The sequence below is a fragment of the Saccostrea cucullata genome, unplaced genomic scaffold, assembly GCF_032062105.1.
Source record: "Saccostrea cucullata isolate Sc308-1 unplaced genomic scaffold, CSIRO_AGI_Scuc_v1 ctg4099, whole genome shotgun sequence".
Taxonomy (NCBI): domain Eukaryota; kingdom Metazoa; phylum Mollusca; class Bivalvia; order Ostreida; family Ostreidae; genus Saccostrea; species Saccostrea cuccullata.
Window position 1 is genome coordinate 47976 of NW_026926003.1, and position 27801 is coordinate 75776.

Sequence of the window (27801 nt, forward strand, 5' to 3'; positions counted from 1 at the left end):
TGAAGGTTGTCATGAAAAACTTGTATGTCTGGGCATTTTGTAATACCCATTAAGTGGCCGTGAATAAGTAATGACCTAATAAAATAGGCATTAAATTTCTCAACTCGAAGGTTAGTATGTCAGTTTATTACAATGAAGGTATAAGAAAACTTTTAGAGTTATGTCCCTTCCTACATATAATTTCGTAAGTCGCTTCCGCATATCCATACATCCAAATCAATCACAATATACAGAAAAACAATGGAGTCTTTTAACAAATTACTCAAGGCATTCAGGTAGTATAAAGTATGAGAATACGTGTGGGTGTGATTCGTCTCTTTGCTTTCAAGGAAAAGCAAATCGCGCTAACTCACACGTGAGGTTTGCTAGTCGGAACAAATTCTATTTTTATTAGCACCTGGCAACATGTACACATCGAAGTTTAAAGGCCTCTTACTTTGTGTGACACGGATGAATCGATAAGATGGCGTTGAAATAACACGGGATTTTTTTTTATTATTTAGAATGATTCTTCAGTATATCAAAAATGTCTACATCACATTTTCAGATAGTGGGCATCAGCATCCAAGGGTCAAGACAGGGTCTGCTCTTGCAAAAGCCGGGCTGAAAAAAATTGGTAAGTACTTAACTAGCCTTTTTTTTTTTTTAAATACAATAGGTAGTTTCTTAAATACTTGGTAAACTTGCATGGGGGGTTAAATTCTATTTGTCAACAATGGTTAACCATGTATTGTATGAAATGTTTGGCACCATGTCTTGTATTTTGTCTGAGAATATATCTGAAAAATTGTCAGTTGATGTTATGTCATATCAAATAATCAGTTCAGAGCTGTATTGTTCTTGTGCAAGCAACAATTAAATTTAAATAGGTATAGATTAAAAATGTCGATCATCATAAGCGGGGGTTTTGCAATAAGTAAGGCATCTATCAGATCTATCAATCTGTAATATGTATACCTTTGAATAATTTGTTCCAGTTTTACAATGCATGTGTGAAGAACTAAATTAAATCTTTGGTGCATCTGTACAACAAAAAATGATATTTACCAAATAGTAAGCCATAACATTTTAGCATTCTTTTAAAATACTGAAGTAAAAATAGAAGACTAAATATTGTGCTATTGTCATGCCTTTCATGAGGTGCATTTCACTTATCCACATGTATCAAGATGAATCAAATCTTCCCTTTAGCAAAGTGTGTCATGTAGGATAAAAACACATTATTTTACTTTCATGTGCACTGGGAGGCTCATTTCCACCTTCAAAGAGATGAACAGTAAACAGTGCATGATATATCTCCGTGTTTATAAGTAAATGTTGTTTTTCTTTTTTATATGTTAATTTGTAATTACTTTATAAATACATAGGATTAGGGCTAAAATAGCTGAGTCTACTGCCCATTCCTATTCACTTCTAGATGAGTAAATATTAGATATTATTTAAAAATATATTAATTATATTTCCTTCTGGAACAGTGGATAGGTAAAAACTGATTAAAGATATCATTCACCATTGATTGGACAGAGTATCCATGAGGAAAGAATTTGATATCAAATAAAAGAGTTCAATTTAATTAACATAACCTTCAATTTAATGTAAAGCTTTCCAGCATATTTAGTAGGTGTTAACTTACATTAGCAATTAAGCTCAGTCTAGTCCCTGATACATGTTATAAACTTGGGATTAGTGACCTTTGTTATGACATAAGAAATAAGATCTTGTAATTCATCTTTACAACAATTTTTTTTTCATTATTCAGTTGGAAAATGTGTGCTTAAATTACAACTAGCTTCTTTCTTGAATTGGTACATGTTTTAAGAAGTAATGTGCACCCAGATATTGAGAGAGCTTTGAACTGAATTAAGTTTCCTAGAACTGCAAATAAGGTCTGTGGGGTGGGGACTAGTGGACTGTTAAGGACTGAGGGGAGGGGGTTTAGAAGGTGGGTTTGGAGTGGGGACTAGTGGACTACATATTGGGAATAGTTTGATAAAAATAAATTAGTCTTGGCATTAAACAGGTTGGGACCAATTGCCCAAATGGGATATAATAGTCCGTTTGGGATATAATATCCCAAATGGGCTACAAATTTACAGTGCAAAAATTGAAAATTTTTATTTTGGCTATTAATATCACAAATCCGCATCAAAACACTTAAAAAGGAATAACTTTTGGTAAGCAGGTTTTTCTGCAACCCTACCATTTGTTAGATTGATCCCCAAGAAGTTAAAGAACTTCCGAGGGATCGATCTCCTAAACAAATGACATACAGGAAAACTTGTTAACCAAAAGTTATTCCTTTTTAAGTGTCCTGATGCGGATTTATGATATTTATAGCCAAAATAAAAATTTTCAATTTTTGCACTGTAAATTTATAGCCCATTTGGGATATTATATCCCAAACGGACTATTATATCCCATTTGGGCGATTGGTCCCAACCTGTTAAAGCTTCTAGGAATTAGGATAAGTAGGCAGATGGACTTGCAGGTTTTTTTTGCAGTTTCCTGGAATTATATGCAAGGCACCAGCCAGCATACTCATTACTAAACTTTGCATATACTATTATAGCATGTGTAAACACTGTATATACTCATAATTTTTATGATGGCTACCTTTTAATTCTCATGCAGAGCTTAAGAAACTTTGATTTATGCAGCTTACCATGCAATCGGATAATCAACTTAGGATTTAGGAGGGGTATAGCATGATATGATTTCTTTAAATTCTGTTTCTCTTTGTTCAGTGTTTGCAGATTCTTTAAATTTTTTAAGTTGTTAAACAGTGCAGTAGATGAACAAATTTCCATGCTTTTTGAGATACCTGAAATTTAATACGTTTTTATATAATTTAGGATGATAAAGCTTTCTAGGAAAAAGGATTTTAAAAAAATTTATAATTTACAAGTGACAATACATGCATGTATATTAAAATCCAGACAACAAAAGTAACATATAAAATGTCATCTACTTATGTGTAGGTTATGATCAGTTATGAAATATATGTTGACATTTTCCAGGCATAGAAATATAAGATTTTACAAATATAATTAATTTTTATGAATAATGTAGAAAATTTTAATCAGATCTGCTGTCTGTTTTTAAAACTAAATGAAGTAACCTACATGGCACAGTGGTTAGAGCATTTGCTTGAGAGCCAGGGAGCAAGTAGTTGATCCCTTTATCACAGGTTCAAATCCCACTGTGGGCCTTTGGATGAGACTGTACAACTTAGGTCCCTTGTATTAGTAGATGCCTACTTAAACAAGCATTCTGAGAGTATTGCATAAGCAATACATGTCCCCTACCGGGTTCCCCTTTTTCTTCAGGATGTCATTTTATGATATGCAAAAATTATGACCAAGGTAAAACTGCTTGATTTTGAGGTTGTGAATGTGAATGCCTTTAACCTGAGAAAATAATCCACATAAAGACGAAAATTCATTTAAGAGGCTGTCCACCGAAAAACCAGGCAATGGGTGGCACATCGTATGTCATAGATTTCAATTATTTTTTGCATGTAGACTTATTAAAGCAAGTGTTTACACATGACAACATCAAAAAATTTTATAGTGCTCCCCTAGTCCTAGTTTTGGTAAATGCTTAGTTTTAAGTGCAAAAAGGTCAACATGAGGGTAAAAAAAATACTACGTTTTTATTTTGTTTTATATGTAACAGATACTCCTAAGGTGGATGTGTCGATGAATATTATTTATAGCATAGACTCTTATCTTTTATTCTATTAATGAATAAGACTCCAATTTATATTTCTATAGAAAAAAGTATATGGTCCAAATTTGAGTTTAGCAAGTAACTTTTTGAATTCAGTATCCAATTTTCATTACGTTATAAAACCCAATACATTACAAGGACAGATTTTTTTTCTTATGTTTATATTATGAATACAAAGTACAAACTTTTGGGTCATTCAATAAAAACATTGGGAAAAGGTATTTTGAAAGAAATAAAAGGAGTCAAATTTACTTATTTTTCATAGTTTTCACAAATGAAACCGATCCCGACCGGAATTGTATAAAGAAGAAAATACTAAAATAGTAATGTCAAATTTGGCTCATTGTTGTAATATGATTAATAAATTACTTGATTTATTTTTTTGAAAATATTATATAGGTGGCAGGTGCCTTAAGTTTGAAAAATTTATCAATTTTTCATTATTTTCGATCGGGATCGGTTTTATTTCAATCGGGATCGGTTTGTACCGTAAATTTAGAAAAATTTCCTAAATTTGGCTCTTCGTTTTAATTTATCAGAAAAAATGCTTGTCTGTTATTTCTTTTCAGTCAGTTTACTGTTTTTAAATGAGTGTAACCATAGATTGAAATGTACATATTATTTAAATTACCAATGTCTTTTACTTACATGAAGATTACATGTAAAACAACTGATTGATTTCTTAATAGATACGCGGTATTTTAAAAAAAGTATTTGTGCATGCATTATGCAACAACAAGAGCAGACAACATTCTAGCTTCATTATTCATCCTATTTCCAAGTAAAATTTCTTTTTTATATGTCTCAGGAATTAAAAATCGAGTAAATTCTATCAGTAGCGAAATTAAAATTGCCTAAATGCAATAAATATTTTTATGTGTAAAGTCTCGACTTTATCCAAGTTTTTTCTTACCTGTCATCTGTAAAGCCTTTTCCTCTTTTACAAATTTGTCTTTATATAAATAAGAAAATAAGTTCTTTCATGTATAGTATAATTATTCAAGAGCCGAAAAATCGCAAGCAAGAAGCGCGGAAGGGGGGTACAGGGTCATGGCATCATTATTTTTAAAAATTGGTTTCATGAACATGAAAACATTTTAGTATTGGTCAACATAGTCACAGGTTTATGCTCCATATTAAATATGAGCGTGTGATTGTTTCAATCGCAGAATAAAACTAAATAAATAAAATAAATAAACCAAAAAAAAAAATTGTTTCACTAAACCACCTTCCGTTATAGTGCCAAATTATAGTCGGGAATTCAGCAGTAAATTTAACTCGATAAATATATTTTTATAACTTATTTTTCAGTTTTTTTTTTTTTTTTCATTTTAATAACTGTATATTATGGAATGCCATATACGACAGCCAACTGCTTACTGCCGACTGCTGCCTGCTTACTGTCAACTGTCAGCTGCTTACTGCCAACTGCTACACAAACTTGAATAAATTTTATTTTTATATTGATATTTATGTAAATTTTCACAAAAAACAAACAAAACAAACAAACAAACAACAACAAAAAGAAAAAGTCGATTAAACATTTAATATATCTATTTGTTTTTGCAAATAAGATGTGTTTTACATGCTTAGATCTAGAGAAAGGGGTCCAGATCACCCCTCTGAATTCTGTAAAGATATTTAATGCACAAACTAGACCAACTAAAAGTTATCAACTAAAAGGGACCTTAGAACCCCCACCCCCCTGAAACGCGAATTCGTGTTAAGTTGGTATAAAAAATGTCATAGACATGAAGGTGTGACGCATAATTACCCCCCTCTCCCCAGCTGAAATAAATTTTCACATTTAGGAAAGGACTAACATTCGTTTTATTTTCTTGTCAAGAAATTTCTGGGCTTGATTTTTTTTTTTTACCAGAGTGACCCTCTTGGTAAAATGTCCTAGATCCGCACCTTGTTTTTTTTTTTACCTTCTTCTTTTTTTGAAAATTCATATAAATATAACATTTGTTCAAATATGTGTGGCAGTTGGCAGTAAGCAGTCAGCAGTTGGCAGTAGGCAGTTGGCTGCTGTATATGGCATTCCATAGTATATCGTTTATTTTGATTTGATTGCATAGATAAATGTATTTAAGTTTTAGTTTTTACATTTACCAACTTCGTTGAATTTAATGTTGCGTAAATCTAAAACATTCATCATTGATTCCCAATTTTATGAGAAATATTCATTATAAACACTTCATTAATTATTTAAACGCATATCCTGGTAAATCAATTTAAAAAAAAATAGTTCTCGGACATATATAAAATTACTTATCAAAACGTCATCTTGCTGAGACGCCGCCCGTGTACTGTGTGAAATACATTTTGATATTAAAATATTATTTAACATTTAGTATAATGCACTCTGAAGAGTAATTAAACAGAAAAAGATAAATCATTTTTTAAAAATATTTTTCTTTAATACACTTTACGCAAAGAATTTACGAACTCCTCTGGAAAACTTGAAACTATTTCATTGTGACGCAATATTATGACGTCACTGATACATCAATGGAAATGGATTTAACCTGAATATTATAGCCAATTTTAATCTAAATATTATGCTTGGAGGCGAAAATGAATTATATTTTGAAAAAAAATTATTTATTTTTTGTTTAATAATTTTCTTTAGTGTATCGATTCTAAATATTTCATTAGGATTACGATGAAAATGTGTTTAGCAGATTTACCGATGACACGGGAGATAACTCTTGCATCGCAAATTTTCATAAAAACGTCTATATATTTTGCCAGAAAACTTCTATTAAAAGTGTTTTTCCCAATGATTTTATTTTTTAAACAAAACGATGAAATATTTCTAGATTTATTTAAGCGTGAATTATAGTCCTGTTAAAATTGTATTGGAAATTACAGTTCTTTGTTTCTTACCTACTTTCAATGGTTTATATAGGGGAATTCAAAAACACAAAACACACGGATATTTTACTAAATAAGCAATTTTCAAACAAATCTTTAGTTACATTATTCCTTTTGGACTACACTGGTATTGTTTTTAATAAAATACCAAATATTCCTCACATTCGATGTGCCGCCTATTAATACAATACTGCCTGGTTTTTCGGTGGACTGCCTCTTAATTTTTTTTCAACGTCTTTTTCTCGGTTCATATTTACCATGTTGACCATTGGAATTGAGCGCAGCACGAACCTGATCTTAAACCATTATGAAAAATTATAAGTGTCATAATTATGTCAAACATCAATGAAGCAAAATGAAATTCAAACTTGATCTGTAACTCATCAAGATACACCCATATACCAAAAATCAGCTCAATATCTGCAAGCGTTTAGAAAAAAAAGTGTGGAAAACCAAGTAGGACAGCTAGACAGACGGACGGACAGACGCAGAGGAAACCTAAAGTCCCCTCCGGTTTCACCGGTTGGGGACTAAAAAGATCTCTCACCAGTCACTGCTCAATGGCCCTGAGTGCCCTGGAAATAGGTCTAAAATTTGAAACCCCCCACCAACAATTTTACAATGTGTCTCAGTATTAGGGAATAATTCTCAAAGAGACATTAAACAAGCATACAAATAAAATCAACAATTAATTGAAGATTTTCAAATAAAAAGTTATGATGCATGTATAATCAACACAATTTTTCAATGAAAATACCATGTATAATCAATAATATTTATGTAATTATCATAATTATAAATTTTGATATTTTCAACAAATATTTTGTAGCTTATTAAACACGTTGTATGTCTTTTTCATGTTTATGACAAATTACTCTAACTGTGTTAAATGATCAACAATTTATCATTTTATAAATGTCTGTTTGTATTTTGAAATGAAGTATTTATGTTTATGCTTGACGTTTTATAAGGTATCATTACTCATTGATTATAAACAATTACATGTATTTATTGTTAAAGGGATGGGTCCTGAGGGTATTTTTGTTATTCCGTATTTAAACTTTTAAAAGATATGACCTTAATAATCCTGTGAATATTTTTCTTTTCAAAGAGAACATTTGCTGCTTTGGGGTGGCATTTTATTGAACCTGTAAATAAAAATAATTTTTATTTAAATGTCTCTGACAATCTCTAGACCAGGGAATCATTGGAGCTTATTTGTTTCAATAACACACATAAATGACATTATTATAAAGAATACTAATTTTCTTTGCATATTAAAGAAAGTATAAATCAGGTTTTTCCACTGCATTTCAATGCATTCATGCACTGAAAGCATAAAAATGAATTATTAATTCTTAAATGGACATTTCATTTTTCACTTTTCGTAGAAAACACCCACAATGTCCTGTTCATATGACAGCAAAGGAAAACAATTATGTCAGTTATTAAAAAAGCCAGTATATGACTGTCATTTTCATTCATTCATTTATAGACACATTTAGAGAATGGAATATACAGAGGAAAAGTCAAAAGTAACCAGCACTGATCAATTAGAATTCCTTGCTAAGTAATTTCTAGTTCCATATGCTATGACGATAACTCATACAGGACATTTGTATTTAATTGGACACTAGTGTCTCATGAGTCAATAAACTTCAAAGAATATGCAGCTTGTTAAGTCATAAGTTTCATAACCACTATGTTAAAAATTGACATTTTTGTAATCTATTATTTTTTAGAATAAATATTGAAGGCATCATAAAAATTTACATTGAAGCATTTCAATCTTAAAATTTCAGAAAAATTCTTAACTTGATAAAATCAGGAAGTAAATTGGCAGATAAGTATTTTGAAATGATTTCTCCCTCAAGAAAATCTATCCTTAATGCTTACTGACCTGAAAATGTTTAAGTACATTCTACTTTGGGGTTTTTTAAAATCATAATTTATGTTGCACACTGTATAAGGTTTAACAATGGATGTGAAGAAAATAATATTTATGTATTACTGTATTACAAACCATTAATACAGTATCATGAACACAGGCTACAGAGAGATACATAAAGAGATACATTTTACGTTCATAACTAGTTATGTATGAATTATGATTGCTTCCTTAAGAGAATCTTGCATAGCTTCCTGAATATGTATTCATGTACATCTAGAAAATGTTTTGATAATGTGTTGTCTCTATTTTTATAATTCTGTGAAGTACAGCCTTGTTTGATTTCTGCAATATATATACTGTACTCCAAACAGCACTACTGATTGTTATTTTCCATGAAATTCGACCAATCCAGCAAGCCCTCTCTTATCTTGTACATGGGTAGTACTTTTGTCTTCAAAGCATTACAGAAAATTGTGAACCATGTGCTTTGATAAGATCATGCAGCGGCCATCCAATAGCAGTTATAAGTCCGAAATTAAATATTTTGACTTTGGTCTGTAATTCATAACATGAATAACCCCCCCCCCCCCAATCCTTTATTAGTATTCCTTAAAATGTGGATCATTTTGAAAATGAAGTAAGAATTATAATATATGAGATTTGAGAGTTTGGTTCTTGTTGGCATTGTAGTCTTACAAAATGTAGATACATGTACGGTATTTGAATTTCACACAAACTTTAACCATATGAATATTGCATAAAGGTTGAATATTTAAATGTAATTTGTGTAATATGATCCAAATTTCCTCAATTTATTATTCTAGTCCATTGTGTTCTTGCTGGGTACCCCAGGCAAAACTTGCATGGTAACAAAAAATTGTTCATTTGTCTTATTAAATAAGTTAGTGTTAGTAAAACAGCTAGTATAGTTTAAACAGCTTTTGAACAAGTCAAGATTTTGCTAGGTCAGCATTTTCCTGAGCTTGCCTTTGTTGCTGTTTTTTAAAATCATTAAAACTAATATTTGTTTTTCAGTCTTGAAGAAAGTAATGTCTTCCCTACAGCGAACCCCCACCTTACCCCCAGGTACCAAGCCCTTAGATAATCAGGTGGCAGGCCACCAAAACACAGAGGGCAAAATAGGTAAGCTTCAGGTATTTGATGAGAACATTAGATATATTGTTCTTGTACAGTGGTAGAGCATCGCTGGTTAATTAACAAGAACAAGGTACCCTTGTCAACTTCAGTGCTATAGAGAAGAGAGTATATAGTATCTTGCTTTTTGTTATCAAGATTCTGAGCAAACAATGTAGTGTGCACTTTTTGAGTGGATAAAATGTTTGAAATGTTAACGCACAAAAAAGCAAGAGAGGATTATCTTCACTAGACCTTTAAATACACATTATTTGTTTGTGAATCTTTATTCATTTGTATAGCTTTAAATTCTGGCAGAAAAATTTTCAAGAAATATTTTATAAACGACACAATACAAGGGGTGCTCAGAAATGTCAAGGAGATGCAGTAACCTTATCTGCTTTCATATTCACAGTCAAGAATGTTCTTTAAAAACATCTTTTAAAAATGCATCTCTTGAAAGCCATTTGTCATTTCTTTTTTAAAAATTAATTTTTTTGTTAATTGAATTATGGTGTGAGTGGGTGGTCGTGGTGACTTCTAAGTACATGAGATTTCATTATTTAGCTTATTAATAAGTGGTCTACAAGACAATTTGCCTCAGTTCGTTTTCAGTACAAATTTTCAGGCTCTGTATATGTTTATATGGATTAATAAGATTAACATAAATTAAAAGATTAGATTTGCAAAAAAGTCAGATTTGTTTCAGAAATCCATATCCATTTTCAAATCTTTAGATACTGTAGAAGTACTTTTTTCCGTTTGGTAGTAATTTACGGCTAACGCTATGTACGCGGTTACAAATTTTCCACGGAAATTTGTCCAAGCGTACTTAATATAAATGTAAGGCATATAGTGACAGTCTAAGAAATCCGCGTAATTTTCTACCAGTGGATTAAACAGAAATTGAGATTCCGCGGAATTATGACCCCGTGGAAAAAAGTACGTCTACAGTAGTTGCGATGAGGCTATATTTGCTTGCTGCACATTTCATATATATAAAATGACTAAAATTACAAGTGACCACTCCCTATTTGATTTGTACTGTAATTATATTTGAGAAATGTTTCTTATTAATCAGAGTGATTGAACAAGATAAAACAAAAAAAAAACATGAGAAATCATTCATATGACTGATTATAACAGAGTCTATGAACCAAAAGGGATTTATTAATTCCAGCATTAATGATGCTTTCTATTCCAATTCTGTCTTTCTGAAATGAGGCTTAAGAAAAATCAATTATATTAACAACATTGCAATACATATAAATGATGGCAAAGACCTAAATCATGGCCTGAAGTCTGCAATCTAACAGAGATCAAATGAGGTTTACTTATCAACTTTCAGGATATTAGTTATCACCATGACTGACAAATCAGATATTGATTCTATATCTATTTCATGATGCTGTACAGTTACTGTAGTATTTATTTGGATTATCCCAATCTTCATCTTGTTCGACTTTCAAATTAGCTAATTGTTTTTCACGTTAGGGTGTATGTAATATTAGTCCAGATTACAGTCATAATTTCACTGTTAACATTTCTTTTGTCTAGATTCCAGATTTTAAAAAAAGATTAAATGTGCATTTAGTGTTCGCTTTTAATTGATTATTGGAAATCAATGTTACTTTTAAACCTTTTAATATACCTTCAGCAATTTTATAAAACTTGCTGGTAAATGTTTTTATGTTTCAATATAGAGGTACATGTATTTTTGTACTTGTAAACTGTTTTGGGTACAAAATGAAAGTGGATACATCTACCCCTTAACTATTAATTATTCATAATTCTTTAAGGATAAATACCTTTCATATTAAGTGGATTCCTGCATTTTCAGTCTTCCAACAAAAAAAAAAAAAAAAAAAAATAGGGGAAAATATAAAGGGGTGGGGGGGTGTTTCTTTTATCACAGACTCATCATAAGTAGATTTAGAGCTTGGACTAATTGAAAACTTCCTGGTGCCTGTAGACAATGATGTACTGTAGATAATTTTAGCAACATAGGTATTGAGAACAAAGTAAAGATTATCTTTAAAAACCTACTTCACAGGATTCAACGGGCAAAGATTACTACTGGTAGTTATTGAATATATTGGCCATTTTTTCATAAGAGCCTCTCACCAGTGTATAGATGTACTTGTTCAGATAAAATTTCAAGACATGGACACGGCAAAGCTGAGCGCCCCACTATCACAGACCATATCTATAAATTAAGGCAGCATTTGACGTTGATCACAATACAAACTAGTGCTAATTGTAACGGGAACCGTTACAGATGTTCCCCAAACGCTCCCCAAATCCCTTTTCGTGCCATATTCCTTGTAAGCTTTATTAAAAAAGGCAAACTCTATGCATTTAAGACTTTATCAACGTTTTCCCAGAAGTATTCCAAGTATATTCAAATTTAAGCATAGCACGCGTGCACATGTGAATGCATATGCATAATGACGATAACATCTTGTCGCCACTATTTAGAAATCTTGATATACTAAATATTGAAGCATTAAATCCAAAAGCATTAAAAATACGATCATTCAGGTGTATTCTTAATTTTACCAATTTCACGTGCACGCACGTGCATGCATGTGCATGATGACCATACCCTCTTGTAGGAGTCTATTATGTCTGTGTAAGGTCCAAATCCCATCCTGTTTGGTTGAAAAACAAGGGAGTTACAGCCATTTAAAGTTTAAGCCAATCAGATTGCAGCGCACGTGCATGTGCATGCATTTATGAAAATTGTTACATATCATATTGTTGGATATCTTAATGCATGCCTATGTCCAAGATTTCATAGCATTTCGTCAAAAAACGAAAAAGATATTGATATTTTTGTTTCAGCCAATCAGATCAAAGCGCACGTGCACGCAGGTACATGCATGTGCATGACGACCATACCTTCTTGTAGCAGTCCATTATGTCTGTCTATGTTCTAAACCCCATCTTGTTTGCTTGAAGAACAAGGGAGTTATAGCCATTTAAAGTTTAAGCCAATCAGATTGCAGCGCACGCGCATGCGCATGTTTTCATGACAATTGTTATATATCATTTTGTAGGACATCCTAAAGTATGCCTATGTTTTAAATTTCATAGCATTTTGTCAAAAAACAGAAAAGATATTGAGGTTTTTAGTTTCAGCCAATCAGAGCAAAGCGCATGTGCATGCGCGTGAGTTCGTGCTAATTTGACAGTATTATATTATTAACACTATTAATATATCCTTATATAATGAGTTTCAAAGCATTTCATCAAAAAATGTAAAAGTTATGACTATATTAAATATATCAGTCATTTCACTCATTTCACGCGCACGCACGTGCAGGCGTATGCGCGCAAAATGACCTTCGTTCCGCACACCTACACTACACACCCATTAACCCTAAAAAGGTTTTAACTTAGTTTGGTGAACAGTTTCTGAGAACACTCGCGGACAAAAAAGTACCGGAGAACAAATAAGAAAAAAAATAATAATAATAATAATAAGAAACAGAGTAAAAACAATATGTTCCCAAACTCCGTTTGGGGAACATAATTACATCACTTCCATTTCACACAGGACATAACCCACAAATAAGCACACACACATGATAGCATTACTAACCAGTGTAATATTATTCCCTACAACTCTGTTGTAATGGATTATAAATAGTGTTGAAAAAAGAAAAAAATCATCTCAAAACTTATGTTGCTAATTCATTGCTTGCCTAAACTTTTCACAATTTGTAAAATATGGCAAAAATCACTGATGCCAGCAAAGAGCAAGGTTCGGCTGATGCTTGGGGCCTCTTTTGGCTCTCTGAATTAAGAAAATGAATACTTCATGGCCATGCAGTTTTAGGTGACAGTGCAATAATATCAGCAGCACCTTGAAGACTTATTTATTGAAAAATTTTGTGGAATTTGCATTTTCCATGTTTTTTTTTATTGCCAAACATTGCTGTCATTTGCCTGTTAAAGTCCCGTTTCTTTTAGTGCAACATGATGGTTTCTCCTAGTTTCCCAAATTATATGGAATGCCTTAGGCCAACATTTTTTTATTTACTGTTTTACGGGAATTTTTTTCAAAAAATTGAGTCGGGGGGTCGAAATAAAAATAAAAATAAAACCTTCAAATTCAAGCAGTCGGTCAGAAAAATAAAAATAAAACCAAAAAGTGTAACAATTTTTTTTATTTTTTGAATTAAGAATGGAATTGTTTTAATACCTTAATTTGTCAGAAAAGAGTGTTATTTGAAAAAATTAATGCATGCAAAACAATTTTATCATATATTTTTTTTGGTATTGAATAAATAATAAGATTTGAGGATTTATGAGTAGCTATCATAATGGCAAGAATATATAATTAGTGAGGCTTTTAATGGATCAGTTAAATTATTTCACAAGTGAGACTAATGGTAAAAGAAAATCTGTGTATCTTTTTCAATGCAATTCAAATTAATATACACAAAAATGGATAAAACATATCTTTTCTCTTGAAATCATATTCAAATTGCCTCAAAATTGCTACAGCTTTCAAAGTACATGATTGTTGAAAATACACATATTTACCATAAGTATATACATGTAAAATAGGCAATGACAATTACTCTGTTTACTGCAGAATTCGAATATTTGTTAAAACTTGTTCTAATCAACAACTTTCGAATAAAAAAAATAGGTCATATATTTGCATGGATGTATCATCTGCAGCTTTGTTTTTCCCAATTGGTAATTTTTTAAAAAAAAAAGAAAGCTGTTATTACCACGCTGATGTCCATTAATTTGTTACATAACAAGCAAAATTCTATTTTGAATCGTAGTAAGTGTGATTAACATGATATTAACGAGTGAAAGTTGTGACTCGAATTTCCTCAGTCACGCCAATTTCTACAGTGTTCTGTTCAGCCGTTACATGTAAAAGAAAACATGATTGTCATAAAAATAAGTTTCAGAACAATCTTCAAGCCATATTTCAATGCTTTGGAACAGTTGTCAAAGATAATACATACTTAAAACCTCTCAAAACAACGGGTTGACAGAACGTCAATTTCCACGTGGCCCTCTGCATAACATTTGATCAAGATTAATGTTTCATCTATTTTATTCAATCTTTCATTAAAAGTAAATCTGAAATTAATATTCTTTTTTTCTAATAAATGACATATTACTTTTTAAAAATGACTGAGTCAATTTAAAAATATATTAAACACTACGATTCTGACATTTTGCCGCTAACTGTTATGCTATGCAGTGACTATCCACGCTTCTCATTCATGCAGATTAGTTTTGTCAACTGTGACTGGATGGATATATTTACCTTAGCCAATGACAAATCACGTTTTGAAAGGCTTGTAAAAATTTTGTTGACGTTTCTTTTATTTTTTCAGTGACTATAAATAAGCTATCGGCGGGAGAAACAAAAATAAAACTTGAAGAAGAGACTTTTATTTTTATTTCATTTTAGCCCAAATTAGGGTCGGCGGTCCCGTAAAACTGCATATTAAAAAATGTTGGCCTTAAGGGGGCTCTCTACACCTATTAAGTATAACTGATTTTTGTTGCATGCATTTGTTTCTAAAAATATGCCCCATATCCGATAAAATAAGGTTCCAAAGTATTTCAATTTATTTTTTAGAAATATTTGAAATATTCTATTAATTTTGTTAAAACCCCTCCTATCTATATTTTTGTAGGCCCAGTGCTCTAAAGAACTTTATTCGGTAATAACCAATATTTGCCCCCCAAATCAAACTTTGATGGAGGTATATTTAATTAAGTTCTTAAACAAGGGAGTATATGCTGATTTCAAAGCACTGAATATTTTCATAAGTGATGACGTCATATGTACGTAATGACGTCACAAACATGACGTAAATTTCAGTTTTTAATGAATTCTACAGAAAAATGTACATATTTCGTCGATATTTTGAGTAAAAGTCACCGAGCGCATGTGTGTTCAGGATCAATATTTTTATATAATGTGTAGAATGATAATATCAATGAAATATGTAAATATTAATCCTGAACAAACATGCGCTCTATAAATTTAAAAGCTAAAATTGTTGAAATTTTGTCCATTTTGTCCTCTTTCTGAAAAAATTTCTAAAATTGGACTAGTTTGTGATGTCATAAAAACAAAAATTGTGAATAAACTGCTTTGAAACTATAATATGTTCTGTTAATTTATATTTCTCATACAATTTATTGAATACAGCACATTTCGTGAAGTTTTCAAAATGTAACTTTTGTGGGGGCAAGTATATGCAATATACCGCATATATTTCTTTCTCTTCAAAGTTTAATGTTTTAAAATATTGAAATAGTAACTAACAAAGTTAAAAGTAAGATCAACATAATTTTTATTTAAATTTTCAAAAATAGACAAAAGAAAAACTAAAACAGCATTTTCTTGAGAATAGCGAGTTGGATCTTCTTCAATATCTGAAAAGATATACAATATCAAAGGGTAAAAACAATGAAAAAAAGAAATTGAACAAAATTGAAAAAATGTCAAAAATTTCAAACATCACAAAAATTCAGGTGTGAGAGATCCGCTTTAAGAGTGGACTCAAATATCTTTGTACTCTTTTTTTTTATAAACTTCAAATAAACTCTACTTGCACAAGTATTAAAAAAATGTCACGTAAGGACATTGAAAGAAGTTCGTATTGTACATGTATTGTTTTTAAATGAGTTTAAGCGAAAACCATCACGTTTCCAGTCAATGACAAAGACATGTATTGAGTGAATTCATGGTATTGAGAAAGGTAGATTTACTTACCGTTTTTATCCAACTTGCATGTGTTATTCAGTGCTAGATATAACAAAGCATGTAAACATGATAAATGGCCAAAAGCGGGTAAAAGAAATTCCTACAACCAAATTCACACTTCGTCTAAAACCTGCACGTTTCCCATACAAACAGCTGATAATCAATGTTGATCAAATGTTTGGGTCATGCAAAATTCTACTTACCGTCCAAACGTTTTGGTGATTTCATGAAGACTTTAAATTTCACCAGGTATAACCATTCATTTGGGTGTATACAAATCGTGAACAGAGTATCCTCTACTCGATGGGAAGATAATACATACATGTATGTCTTATCTTATCAAATTTGCATTTTTGAGAGATATTTTTTGCTGGAAAGCATTATATGTTTATTGAAGAAAAAATAAATTTCTGAGTGTTTTGACACGTAATGATGAATTAACATATGGACAAGCCATGATTTTATATCATATTTTCTCACCTATAAATCTTATTCTATAAGTTTGTAAATATATTATTTAATAATTGAATAATTACAAATTGAATAAATTGACAAACAATTTTTAAAGAAAGGATGCGTGTTGGGCAATACACTGTATTAATTGAGGTGATACAATGTACATTCCATCCACAATATCGCATGTTGTATTATACTCAGTGATTTATCAGTGTTAAGTGAATTTGAATCAGATCATTTGGGACCAAAATGGCGTTTCAACGGAAGTACGCCATGTTGTAACATTGTAAAGAGCCCCCTTAATCTTATTATTTGTTCCTATTACATGGACCTGATCACTTGGCTTTAATGAATTACTGTACTAAGAAGCCTGTATCAATATTTAGGGCCCCGCAAGGATTTGCGGGTGCCCTATAGTAATCACTCTGTCTGTCTGTCTGTCCGTCTGTCATTCTTCCGTCCACAAATTTTCTGTTTTTTCCTAATAACTTTTTTTATGGTAGCCCAATTAAGTTCAAATTTGGTATGGTAGTTCAGTAGGCAAAAAGACATATTTTGATGCTAAGTTTGTTTCTCTATGTCCTCTGGTTTGGAGCTGGGGTGGTGGGGTAGATTCCTTAACTTTATATAAGAATGAATTGGGAAAGAGAGATAACTTCTGAAAATGTTGTAAACTGAATACTGCAATGAATGAGCCCCTTGGGATTAATTAGCTTTCCTCCTGAAGAAAATCCAAAGCATTATCTTTATCTGTCACATTGAGATTAATTACCACCTCTGTCTGCAAATGAAGTTTGTTTTGAAGTTAAGTCCATTTGGAATGCTATGAACACTATGAAATGTGGATTGAAGTATAAATGTTTTTACTTTATTTTTGTTGAAATAGCCTACACGATGAGTTTTAATTTCATTGACTTTGAAAAAGAAGAAATAGATTAAAGAAGATATATATTTTTATTTATTAATTTTTTTTGAGGGGGGGGGGGTCATGAAAATTCAAGAATATTATTAATTTTTAAGGCAGTTGGATAAAAACCTCGATCATTCTATCATTGCTGAAAAAGTTATTATTATAAATTTAGAAGAAAATGATGAGAGAGAAGTACAATTAATCCCTTGGGATTAATTATCTAGTCTGCTGCAGAAAATTTAGAAGGCTTATCTTTATCTGTCACTTTAAGATTAATGAAAACCTTTGTCTGCAACTGCTGTTTGTTTTGAAGTTAAGGTCAAGCCTTCATGATATGTATTTGCATTCATTGAAGGCTGGCATTTTATATAACAAAAGCTTCACTATTATTTAGATATACATTCAGTGTTGAGTTGTTCTTTACTGCCTTATGTAAAATAAATACAAGGATATTATTTACAGGTTTTTGGGATATTCGGGAATTATCTTGAAATTTTAAGAATACAGTTGCTGTTTCTTATTCGTCATGTATTTCTTAAATCATTCCATAAGCTGCACCCTTATAATTCTACCTCATAGCGGGGCCCTTGCTGACTGGTCAGTTTTCTAGTTACTTTGTATACCAATAATTCTGCATGGACCTGTATGTGATTCAGCATTTATGAATTCATCTACTGATTTCATGCAATGTCTGGTCTTATGGGGGAATAGATTGATGACTTATAAATGCAATTTTTGATAATGACTTAGTGGTCATGTGCACTATTAATAGAAATATTTATATCAGAAAAGTTTGGTAGTAAGCATGTTAAGAGTCATACAAGATATAATTTTACGAAAAAAATTTCCTTGTTGTTTATTCAGTTTATTGGCACCTGCTTTGAAGGTAGAAATAACAGATAGACATTATTGTTATATGTAATTCTAGACGTAGGTGTCATATTATATTTGTTATTGTATACTATGAAAGCAGCTAGGGAAGTCCGTAATTTAAAGCAATATGAGCTGCATTTTTGAGAATTTTATTTTGCTGGTAAAATGTGTTATTATGATTAATTTGTATGTAATCTAAACCCTTATGATCAATAAAACAAAAATAAAATTTAAAAATGTTTCAGAAGAAATATTTCTGTACAACCGAATATACAGTATTATATAAGAAATCAGTATTGTACAGGACGACAATAATTCAATTTTGCTTCAATCAGCGCGTATAAAAAGTTCTTTCATAGCAAATATGAACAAAGAAGTTTATAAATGTTCTATTTTTCTGTCATTGAAATAGTTAATTACAAATTTGCAACATTTTTTTCCGATGTCAAACATGCAGCTCATATTGCTTTAATAAAATTCAAAATTTCCACACAGATCATGGTTATTTACAAGGTGTAATAAATCATACAGCTCAGTAACACCGAGTCCAAGAAGAATGACATAATAGCAGTTTGTATGAGATAAATTATAAATACCAGGGTAAAGCTATATATAATGAATAAAGCTACGAAAATGATATATTTTATAAGGAAAAAACATTGCATATGCTGTTATTAGGATGAAATATGACACGTTCTTACAAGTCGTGAAGATATTAATGACTAGAATGATGAGAACAGGAGCTCACAGTGAATTTTTGTCATTTGATCTGTTTGATAAAAATAGATTATATTTTATGGAATCTGTAACATTATAAATTCAGTCAGTAATTTATTATTATGAAACATCAATTCAAAATGTGTCATTGTGGCAAAGTCATGCCTGAATTGAACCACTCCTCAAGATATATTTTTAAAAAATTAGGTCAGTTGGTTGCATAATATAGGCAATCTGATCTACCAGTATATCTATAATGGAAATAAAAGACATTTCATTCCACTTCAAGCAGTATAATTTAGAAACAGATCATATATGCTCCTTTAAAACATACCAGTATACTTATACTGTTACAGTTAAAGTAATATTACGTTTACAGGTTTTATGAAGTGAAGGAAGTCATCTTACATGGTATTTAGAATGATGGTTGTGTAATGAAGGTTAATGCAGAAAAAAAATTTAAAGCTCACATTTAAAAAGGAATATTGCTCAAAACAGGAAGATCGATATGCAGGTTTAACTGTCTAGTGGAGGATACAAATACACTTAGTGATCAAGATCTCGGGTTGTTCTACTACAGAAGAATTTTAAATGGATATATGCTTATGTAATTTGCTTTATTAGATAGCATATAAATAGTTTAATGTGACAAAAACTGCAAGAAGTCTATATAATTTTAATATTCAATATCTTGGCACTCAGTTTGTATTACACACATGTTACATATAATATAAATATACATACTAGAAACATTCCAAATGTAAGCATTCAATATTGAACTCCCCATTGTAAACAAAAAAATGTGTTGTCAATATAATGATATATGAAATAATGAAATAATATATGAAAGGGCACAACAGCTACGTAAATGTGGTTATTTTTACGCAAAGTTGAAAATATTAATTAGTCATTTGGTACCTATAATAGCTAGGTGTCAATAAAAATCTCAATAAGCAAATTCAAATACTTAGTAGGGTCAGTGAAATGATGTGATATATCGCATGTTGAATAGGCCTACTTCCCAGACAGATGCTGATATTACACGATTTAATTAATTTTAATATCGATGCTGGAAAAATTCTCATTAATTTTGAGCTATATCAATAAATTAATATCAATCAATGGTAAAATGTTTTAGCTACACAGGATATAATAAAAGAGTTCTTGAACTTATATTGAATAGAAGAATATTGGCACTCGTTGACTGTACAAATCCACTAATAAGCTTGTGCGTTTGTATATCTGACTTGTGCCAATATTCAGCAATATTTAAGTTCAAAAACCCTTTAGTGTGTTTGCATGAATTCCAGGAAGGTTATATATTCCCTATAGGGCTAGCTGTCACGGTTCCATATTCTTCTGGGTGAGGTTGGTTCTAATTTTTATTTAGGTTTGATTCCGGGTTTTTCAGTTTGGGTATACAATAGAATAAAAAATCATGATTTGAATAATATATTCAACCAAAAAAACAATTTTTTTTAACCTAACAAACAGCAACATAATGTCTAGTTTAAACTAGTTTCCTGACTAGAAAAATAATTGAACCAAATGATTCAAATTACATAATACAATGTAATGGTAATCGAAATATTTCCACACTAATGAACCTTTCATTTTAAACACCATTTTTAAGGTAAAACCTTTTCTGCTATACAAATTGGAACTGAACTGAATTCAGAAAAAAAAAAAACCAGTACCCGACTCGAAATAATTGTTCCGCAGTTCTCAGTCATTTTGGTTACCAATGACAGCCCTCATTTTTTTTCAGTAAATCTTAAACTTTATAATTCACTGGAATATAATTTGCTCTTGTAAGTTATTTTAAAATTTTGATGAAAATAATTTAGTTGACATCTACAGACTGTGAAAATAAGAGGGATGCTTTTTTTTGTTTTCAGGGTGCTTACTACATGAGGATGGGACAATATTAAAGCCGGTGCAGTGTCCCCCCAAAGGTCAGAGGGAGGTGGAGTTTTACCAGGAACTGTTCTCCGAACAAAAGTCCGATGATAAAGTGCTGCTACAATTACGTGACCTTGTGCCAAAATTCCATGGATTGGTACATTCTCCAAAAGAATCTGATGGTAAAACAATTAATTAATATTTTGGACTTTTTAAAAAAGTTTTCAGCTATATCATATAGAATCAAGTAAGCTGTAAAATTTATTTGAAAACAACCAAATTCAGGGAATTGTGGTAGGGAATTGTGGTCCCTCTGCTTTCAGGGTGTTATTCGTTGTGTTGGGGGGATTTCTGTGGTACATGTATACTGTAAGTTTGTAACCGTCTTGTCCTGTTTCATTTCTTAAAAAATTTCAAGAACACAAAGAATCCAAGCGGGTGTAGGTGGGAACACAAAAGAAAATCTGACTGTTCCAGAGTGAAGGAATGAATGTTGTAATTTTTTTTTTTTTAAAAATTAGCTAAGAGTAGGGCTAATATGTGGGGTCAAGTTTTACATATATAGCTTTATGTCTACAGGAAAAGAAAACACTGTGACTGTGTTAGTCATACTGATAAATGAAACATCCTCAGGATGTGTGAATTCATGTTCAGTTTATATGATCCCTTAAAGCTAGAGTGTGGCCACAATATGAAGTCAGAATTTTTCATGTTCATGTAAGTGTAGCTTAGCCAGTGAGCATTGTTGTCCATGGGCGTCTTAGCAGTTCTGAGCATCCCAACACATTTCATTTCCCACCTTGAATTATATACATGTACGTGTAACTTTGCCTGATTTTCACAATATTGACTTTTAATGGGGCAAATGCTTTGCAAAAAACAACATTGTAAATATTGAGCTGGGCCACATTATTGCAGGTAATGCACATTTTCCATGAAAATTGTCCATATGTTTCTGATATAGATTAGAAAATGATTTTTTTAAAGGTATTAACTTAATTAACAGGTCATAAATTAAAGTCAGTCTGGAAGGGGTTTGTTACATGTACACGGTAATGCACTAAAATATGATAGCCCTGTCTCGATATCTTTAGTTGCTGAAGCTATAGTCAAGGTCAAAATTTTTAGAAGTATGTCAGACTTCAAGATTATAGGGGTTCAGAAAGGATTTGTCAAAGGTAATTAATACACATGTTAAATATGAAAGCCCAAACTTCTCTCTTTTAAAAGTTAAGACCAGTGTACAAGCTTCCATAAGATTAAGACAAACAGAAAAATAAAAGTAGGGCTAAAAGAATAATTAGATAAATTCGCTAATTTTCAATATAGTATTTCTTGTTTCCCAGTCAGGGGCCTCTAGCAATTTTATATTATTCAATAAATGGGGCACACATGCATAAAAATGCGATTGCGATTTTTTGTCATTTATTTCGTTGATTTGTGGAGACCATGTGTACATAGCTATAAAGCTGTTTGGTTACTGGGCAGAGAGTTTGTTTGCCAAGTACCGTTGACCAGTTTCTGAATGTTCACATATTCATATCAACATATTTCAATTTATATTGACTGCTTAAATTTTTTCCTCATACTTCATTGTTGATTTTTTGTGAAATGACATGCCCAACGGTTAAATATTGATTTTGTATCCAGAAACATATTCAACAAAGCAATTTAAAAGTAGAGAGTTAAATGAATATTGATCGTATTTAAATTATCAAATGCCTTTTGCTTTAAATCAATTGAAAACAAATATGGAGAAAAAAATTTATGATGCTTGTCGGCCAGGCCATTTAACATTTTATAAAATAGAACAGAATATCAATATAATTTTTCAATGAACAAAACATTACATGCTCTGATAATGCAGATTTATGGCAAACCTATCCTAAGCTAGAGGTACTTTGAGCACTGAGCTCACTAAATGATACCCCATGCTCCCAAATGAGAATATATAATCGCAAATAATACTGTAGATCACTTAATTTTCGCGACACCTTATTTTCGCGAGATAGTCATTGACTCTTTATTAGCGAGACAAAATTTTCATGAATTGTGGTCATTGGTCTATATAATCTTAAGGAATTCTATTATACGCAAGAATGAAATTTTCGTGAGCTTACTGTCTCGCGTAATTACGTGAAAATAAAGTTCTCGTGAATAAAAGGTGATTTACAGTAATACATGTAATAGCTTGATAAATTAACAAACTTTTTGGTACATATCTACATGCAAAGCTAAGGGAGATAACATAAACAACCCATCAAAATTTCTTAATGAAGAAACTGTTAAGTTTGACAAGAACATTTTAGAACATGCTTTAATTAAGATCAAGTCTTGGTTCTCTATTAGTTTTGAGATGTTTAATATACACATTCAGTTTTATCTTACTGACCAACATATTCCTTTTTCAACACTAAATTCATGCCATGGTTATTTGCATTTTATGTCAGAAAATATAATTGTACTAGAAGTAAAAATGAACTAGGGAGTAAATTATATCTTTATTGTGTACATAACTTCTCTGCATTTTTTGTTTTTTAGCTCGCTTTATGAAACTGGAAAACTTACTTTTGGACATGAAGCATCCATGTGTTCTGGACATTAAGATGGGGAGGAAAACGTATGACCCCCAGGCCTCGCAAGAGAAAATGGCCCTAGAAATTGCCAAGTTTCCTCCAGCACAGAACATTGGGTACCAGATCTCTGGAATGCAGGTAAGAATAGAGTAAAAACTGCAAAAGTTTATATCCAACATGGAAAAAAGAAATAAATAATCATTTTAGCTATATTTTTGACTTGTGTTCAAGTTTTATATTAATGACTGCCAGTCATAATAAAGATTTTCTCCTTTATAGATTAGATATATTAATTAGGATTTTGGTGGTTATGTACTGGTGGTCTGGTTCAAAATGTAGTTTAATTAATATACAAAATTTTTCTTTCAGACGTATAGTCCAAGCACTGGAAAATCACAAAAGTTTGACAAGTACTTCTGCAAAAACTTGAATGAAGAAACTATTGTTTTTAAAGGTAAAGTTGAAAAAAAGTTTACTTTAATTAAAGGCACTCTTTACTTAGGAAGTAGTTCCCTGCATTGCACAGTGTTGGAGCATTTACTCTAGAGTTGCAATGTAAGGAGTTGATCTTTGCGGGTTCAAATCCCACTGCAGGACCTGAAAACAGGTCCCGTGTCACAGTAGATGCTGGCATGAGAAAGATCCCTCACTGCTCAAAAGGCTCTAAGTGCTGAGTACATGCAGGTCTAAAACTGCAGCCTTCCACTGGCAAGCGTCTCATCTCATTGAGTGAAAAATTCTTAAAGAAACATTAAACAATCAAACAAATATTTCATATTTTTCTCTGATAAGACTATGTTTTAAAAAATTAAATTTTCAGTTCAGTTTTAATATAAATATATAAAAGAACTGGATAAAAATTCACACCTTTGGTATTTGCAGGGTTTGGAAAATTCTTCTCCCTAGATGGCGTTTTGCAAAAGGAAGTGATAAAAGCTGTGATAGTGAGGCTGAAGGAAATTTTAGAGTGGTTCAATAAGCAGCGGACCTTTCACTTTTTCGCCAGTTCCATATTAATTGTGTTCGACGGCGATGTGAACTCTCCCCTATCATCTAAATCGCCCTCGTCTTCCGCCGGTCTCAAGGGGAGCGTCGCCGATAACTGCTGTAACGGCGATACAGACTCCATTATTGAAAATGATTTCTCCGATGTGATCTCCAGTGATTTTGTGGATTTAGTGACGGACGGTCGGTCTGAATCTGTTCATCCTAAAGTTCAAGTGCGTATGATAGACTTCGCTCATGTTTACCATATGCCGGAGGAGGATGAAAATTATGTTTTTGGATTGAAACATTTGATTGATGATTTACATCGATTGTTAAACAGTTAGTAAAGCATTATCTGTTAAGGCATTTTTATTTATGAGAATTTTAAGGCTGTAGTGTTTTCACACATCTGTGAAGGTTGTTGATGTTTATTTTGTTATAAATGATCTTACAATTATATAACGAGACTTACTGAGCAAAAGTATGATAGAACAATAATGATGGAACAAATATCAAAAGTGTGAGAATAATATGTATTTTAGAATGAAAATATCCCTTTGTCAGCTATGGTGCAAAAATTCTTGAATGTTTTATATCTGTGTTAGGAAATGAAATGTGTTAATTGTGCTATAAATAATTATTGTTTGTTGTAGTACTCTCCGATTTCAAAAGTAGGTGCTCCGTGTTTTCTTGTTTCTTATTTTTCCTGTATTTTTCTGAAGGCTTTTAATAGATCTTTTGAATCATTCCAAGTAGTGCAAATTGAGTTCTGTATTTGTATAAAATAATTTCATGTCATATGCCTTTCATAACTTCCACTTTGAACAGCTTTTAAAAGTCAGAGTAATTATTTTTCATACTTGAAAAGAATTGTTTATCAACAGAGTAGCTCTATAACACTTTGTGCCTTTTCTTTCAAAAGTATTTCAATGCATATTCTGTAAGAAAGGTAATTTAATAGCTACCCACCCAAGTTTTGAATCATGATTTTGCTTAGAATTAATATGGTAACGCTCTCTAAAAATAAATTTTGGTGAGATGTTCTTATTGCTAGATGACCTGAGCTTAAGTGCATTCTTATAAATACCATTTGCCTTGCATCCACCTTCTTAAGAACCACATAAGAAATATTAATGTGCAATCATTTCTAAGTTGTTTTGATTCATTTTTTGACCCAAAAACAATGAATCTTAGTAAAAGAAGGCTAAAATCTGGATCAAATTTTAACTAATGCATGTATAAATGAAAGATTTTATTCTCCTTAATTAACTGCAAAGCCATGGTGTGGACCATGATTAAATAGGGTGGGACCATTATATCCCATGGGATCACAATTATTTATGTTAAAAGATAAAAATCTTTCTTCTAGATCAGCAGGGTTAGTTACTCAGGTGAGCATTGATAATGTGGCTCATGGGTCTCTGTGTATCGATTAGATTCCATTTTGTCAATACTTCCAAGGTCATTTCCTTGTAATATATAACATACATGTATGTAAATATTTATTATATACTTCATACAATTGTTCATTTTCAGTAAGGGGATACGAAGCTAAAATTTATCATGCTTAAAATTAAGGAACAGTATTAATATAGATCATGTATAACCATGCATACTGTGGCTTTCCACTGGAATGTACCCTGAACCTCAGTTAACATCATGTATGAATCTAAGGTCAAGGCCATTCTTAATTTGTTATTTAAAATAAATCTTCCTTTGTCATGAAAGCAATTTTTTTCTTTAGGTATATCAATGTCAACGATATGTAGACACCTACATTATAGAAAGCTATGGTATTACCTTTCATGATAAACATACACCTCAACAACCCCCGTCAATTATTATAGCTTTTACTTATAAATGGAAACCAATGCTTGTTTTGTCCATAAAATAGCTATAATCTAAGGTTACTATATATTTATATATTTAATATCCCATTGTCATAGGATACAGTAACTGGATTCAAATTGAAAGTTGTATATGTCTTATGTTTTTCTTCTGTTTGATAAAAAAAGCCCATTAGTATATATAATTGTAGATTCATCAGTAAATTCTCATATTATCACTTTTCATTATTTTCACCAGTTCACTGCTTAAAGAAATATGTTTATTAATAAGTTTCAAGGATATATGGTGCATAAATACAAGTCCAGCATTGCAATTTGTTCTGTGTTTTGACGTACTGTGTGCATTAAGTTGCAGTCATTTTCTGTTCTCATTTACGAACTACTAAGTATCATAGTAAATATTCATTGTTATTTACAATATCTTAAATGGAATTTTTCCAAGTGAAACATTGATATATATTTTTTTGTCTTCTTGAGCACGATGAAAAGTCTATTCTGAAAAATGAAGCATCAAATTTTAATGTTTTCCTTAGTGGATTTACTAATAAAATTAAATATTTTGGCATGCTGGTATATTATTATATTGGTATTATAGTAAACTACTGGTTTCTTTTTTTTTTTTTTACTATCTTGCATTTTTAATATGTGCCAAATGACTTTTATAGTATAATGTTTCAATTATTAACTGACTTTTTTCAAAAGCAAATGTTTGAAACCTTCATATTTGTACATTGTCTTGTTTTTACAAGAATTTTTCCATGATTTGAATGACCTTTATTTACTGCCCTTTTCTCTCTCTTATTTATGTTGGTGGTTGAAATAAGAATATTCTCTCACTTATTTATTGCACCATTTTAATGGCAGACATTTGCATCTATTTAACTTGAGGGTATTTCTGGTAGATGAATGTTGTCAAAGAAAATTTAAATTGTTCTATAGAAGCATTAAGAGCCATTCAACACACCAGTTTGTATTTTTGTAATCCAATTTTTATACACGGTGTATTTGAAGTGTTATTGGTTACTCTCAGACCAGTGTCATACAACTTTTACATAACAAATAAAAACTATTTTTAACTAAGAGTACAATTTTCATTTCTTGGAAAGGAATGCATACCGGTATATACATGCTATAAATATACTTTT

General features: G+C 31.2%; 1 protein-coding gene across 3 annotated transcripts; it reads left to right on the forward strand.

Moving 5' to 3' along the window:
* LOC134270377 (inositol polyphosphate multikinase-like) lies at positions 1-27736 on the forward strand. Of its 3 annotated transcripts, none has more exons than XM_062752619.1 (7): positions 1-110; positions 548-616; positions 9536-9643; positions 21243-21428; positions 23788-23960; positions 24192-24276; positions 24705-27736. In XM_062752619.1, the coding sequence occupies exons 3-7, from the start codon at positions 9550-9552 to the stop codon at positions 25151-25153; spliced, it is 987 nt and encodes a 328-aa protein (XP_062608603.1). In that variant the 5' UTR covers positions 1-110; positions 548-616; positions 9536-9549; the 3' UTR covers positions 25154-27736. The 3 variants fall into 3 exon arrangements, with proteins under 3 accessions (XP_062608603.1, XP_062608600.1, XP_062608602.1); XM_062752616.1 differs by lacking the exon at positions 1-110 and adding an exon at positions 160-275; XM_062752618.1 differs by lacking the exon at positions 1-110 and having other exon boundaries at positions 336-616.
* The last annotated feature ends 65 nt before the right edge of the window (positions 27737-27801 follow it).

Excerpts from the sequence above, each read along its gene's own strand:
- LOC134270377 (XM_062752616.1), top strand. The coding sequence starts at position 161 with ATGTCCCTTCCTACATATAATTTCGTAAGTCGCTTCCGCATATCCATA. Across the intron at positions 21,429-23,787 it reads TTCTCCAAAAGAATCTGATG|CTCGCTTTATGAAACTGGAA; the intron begins GTAAAACAATTA and ends TTTGTTTTTTAG. Across the intron at positions 24,277-24,704 it reads AGAAACTATTGTTTTTAAAG|GGTTTGGAAAATTCTTCTCC; the intron begins GTAAAGTTGAAA and ends TGGTATTTGCAG.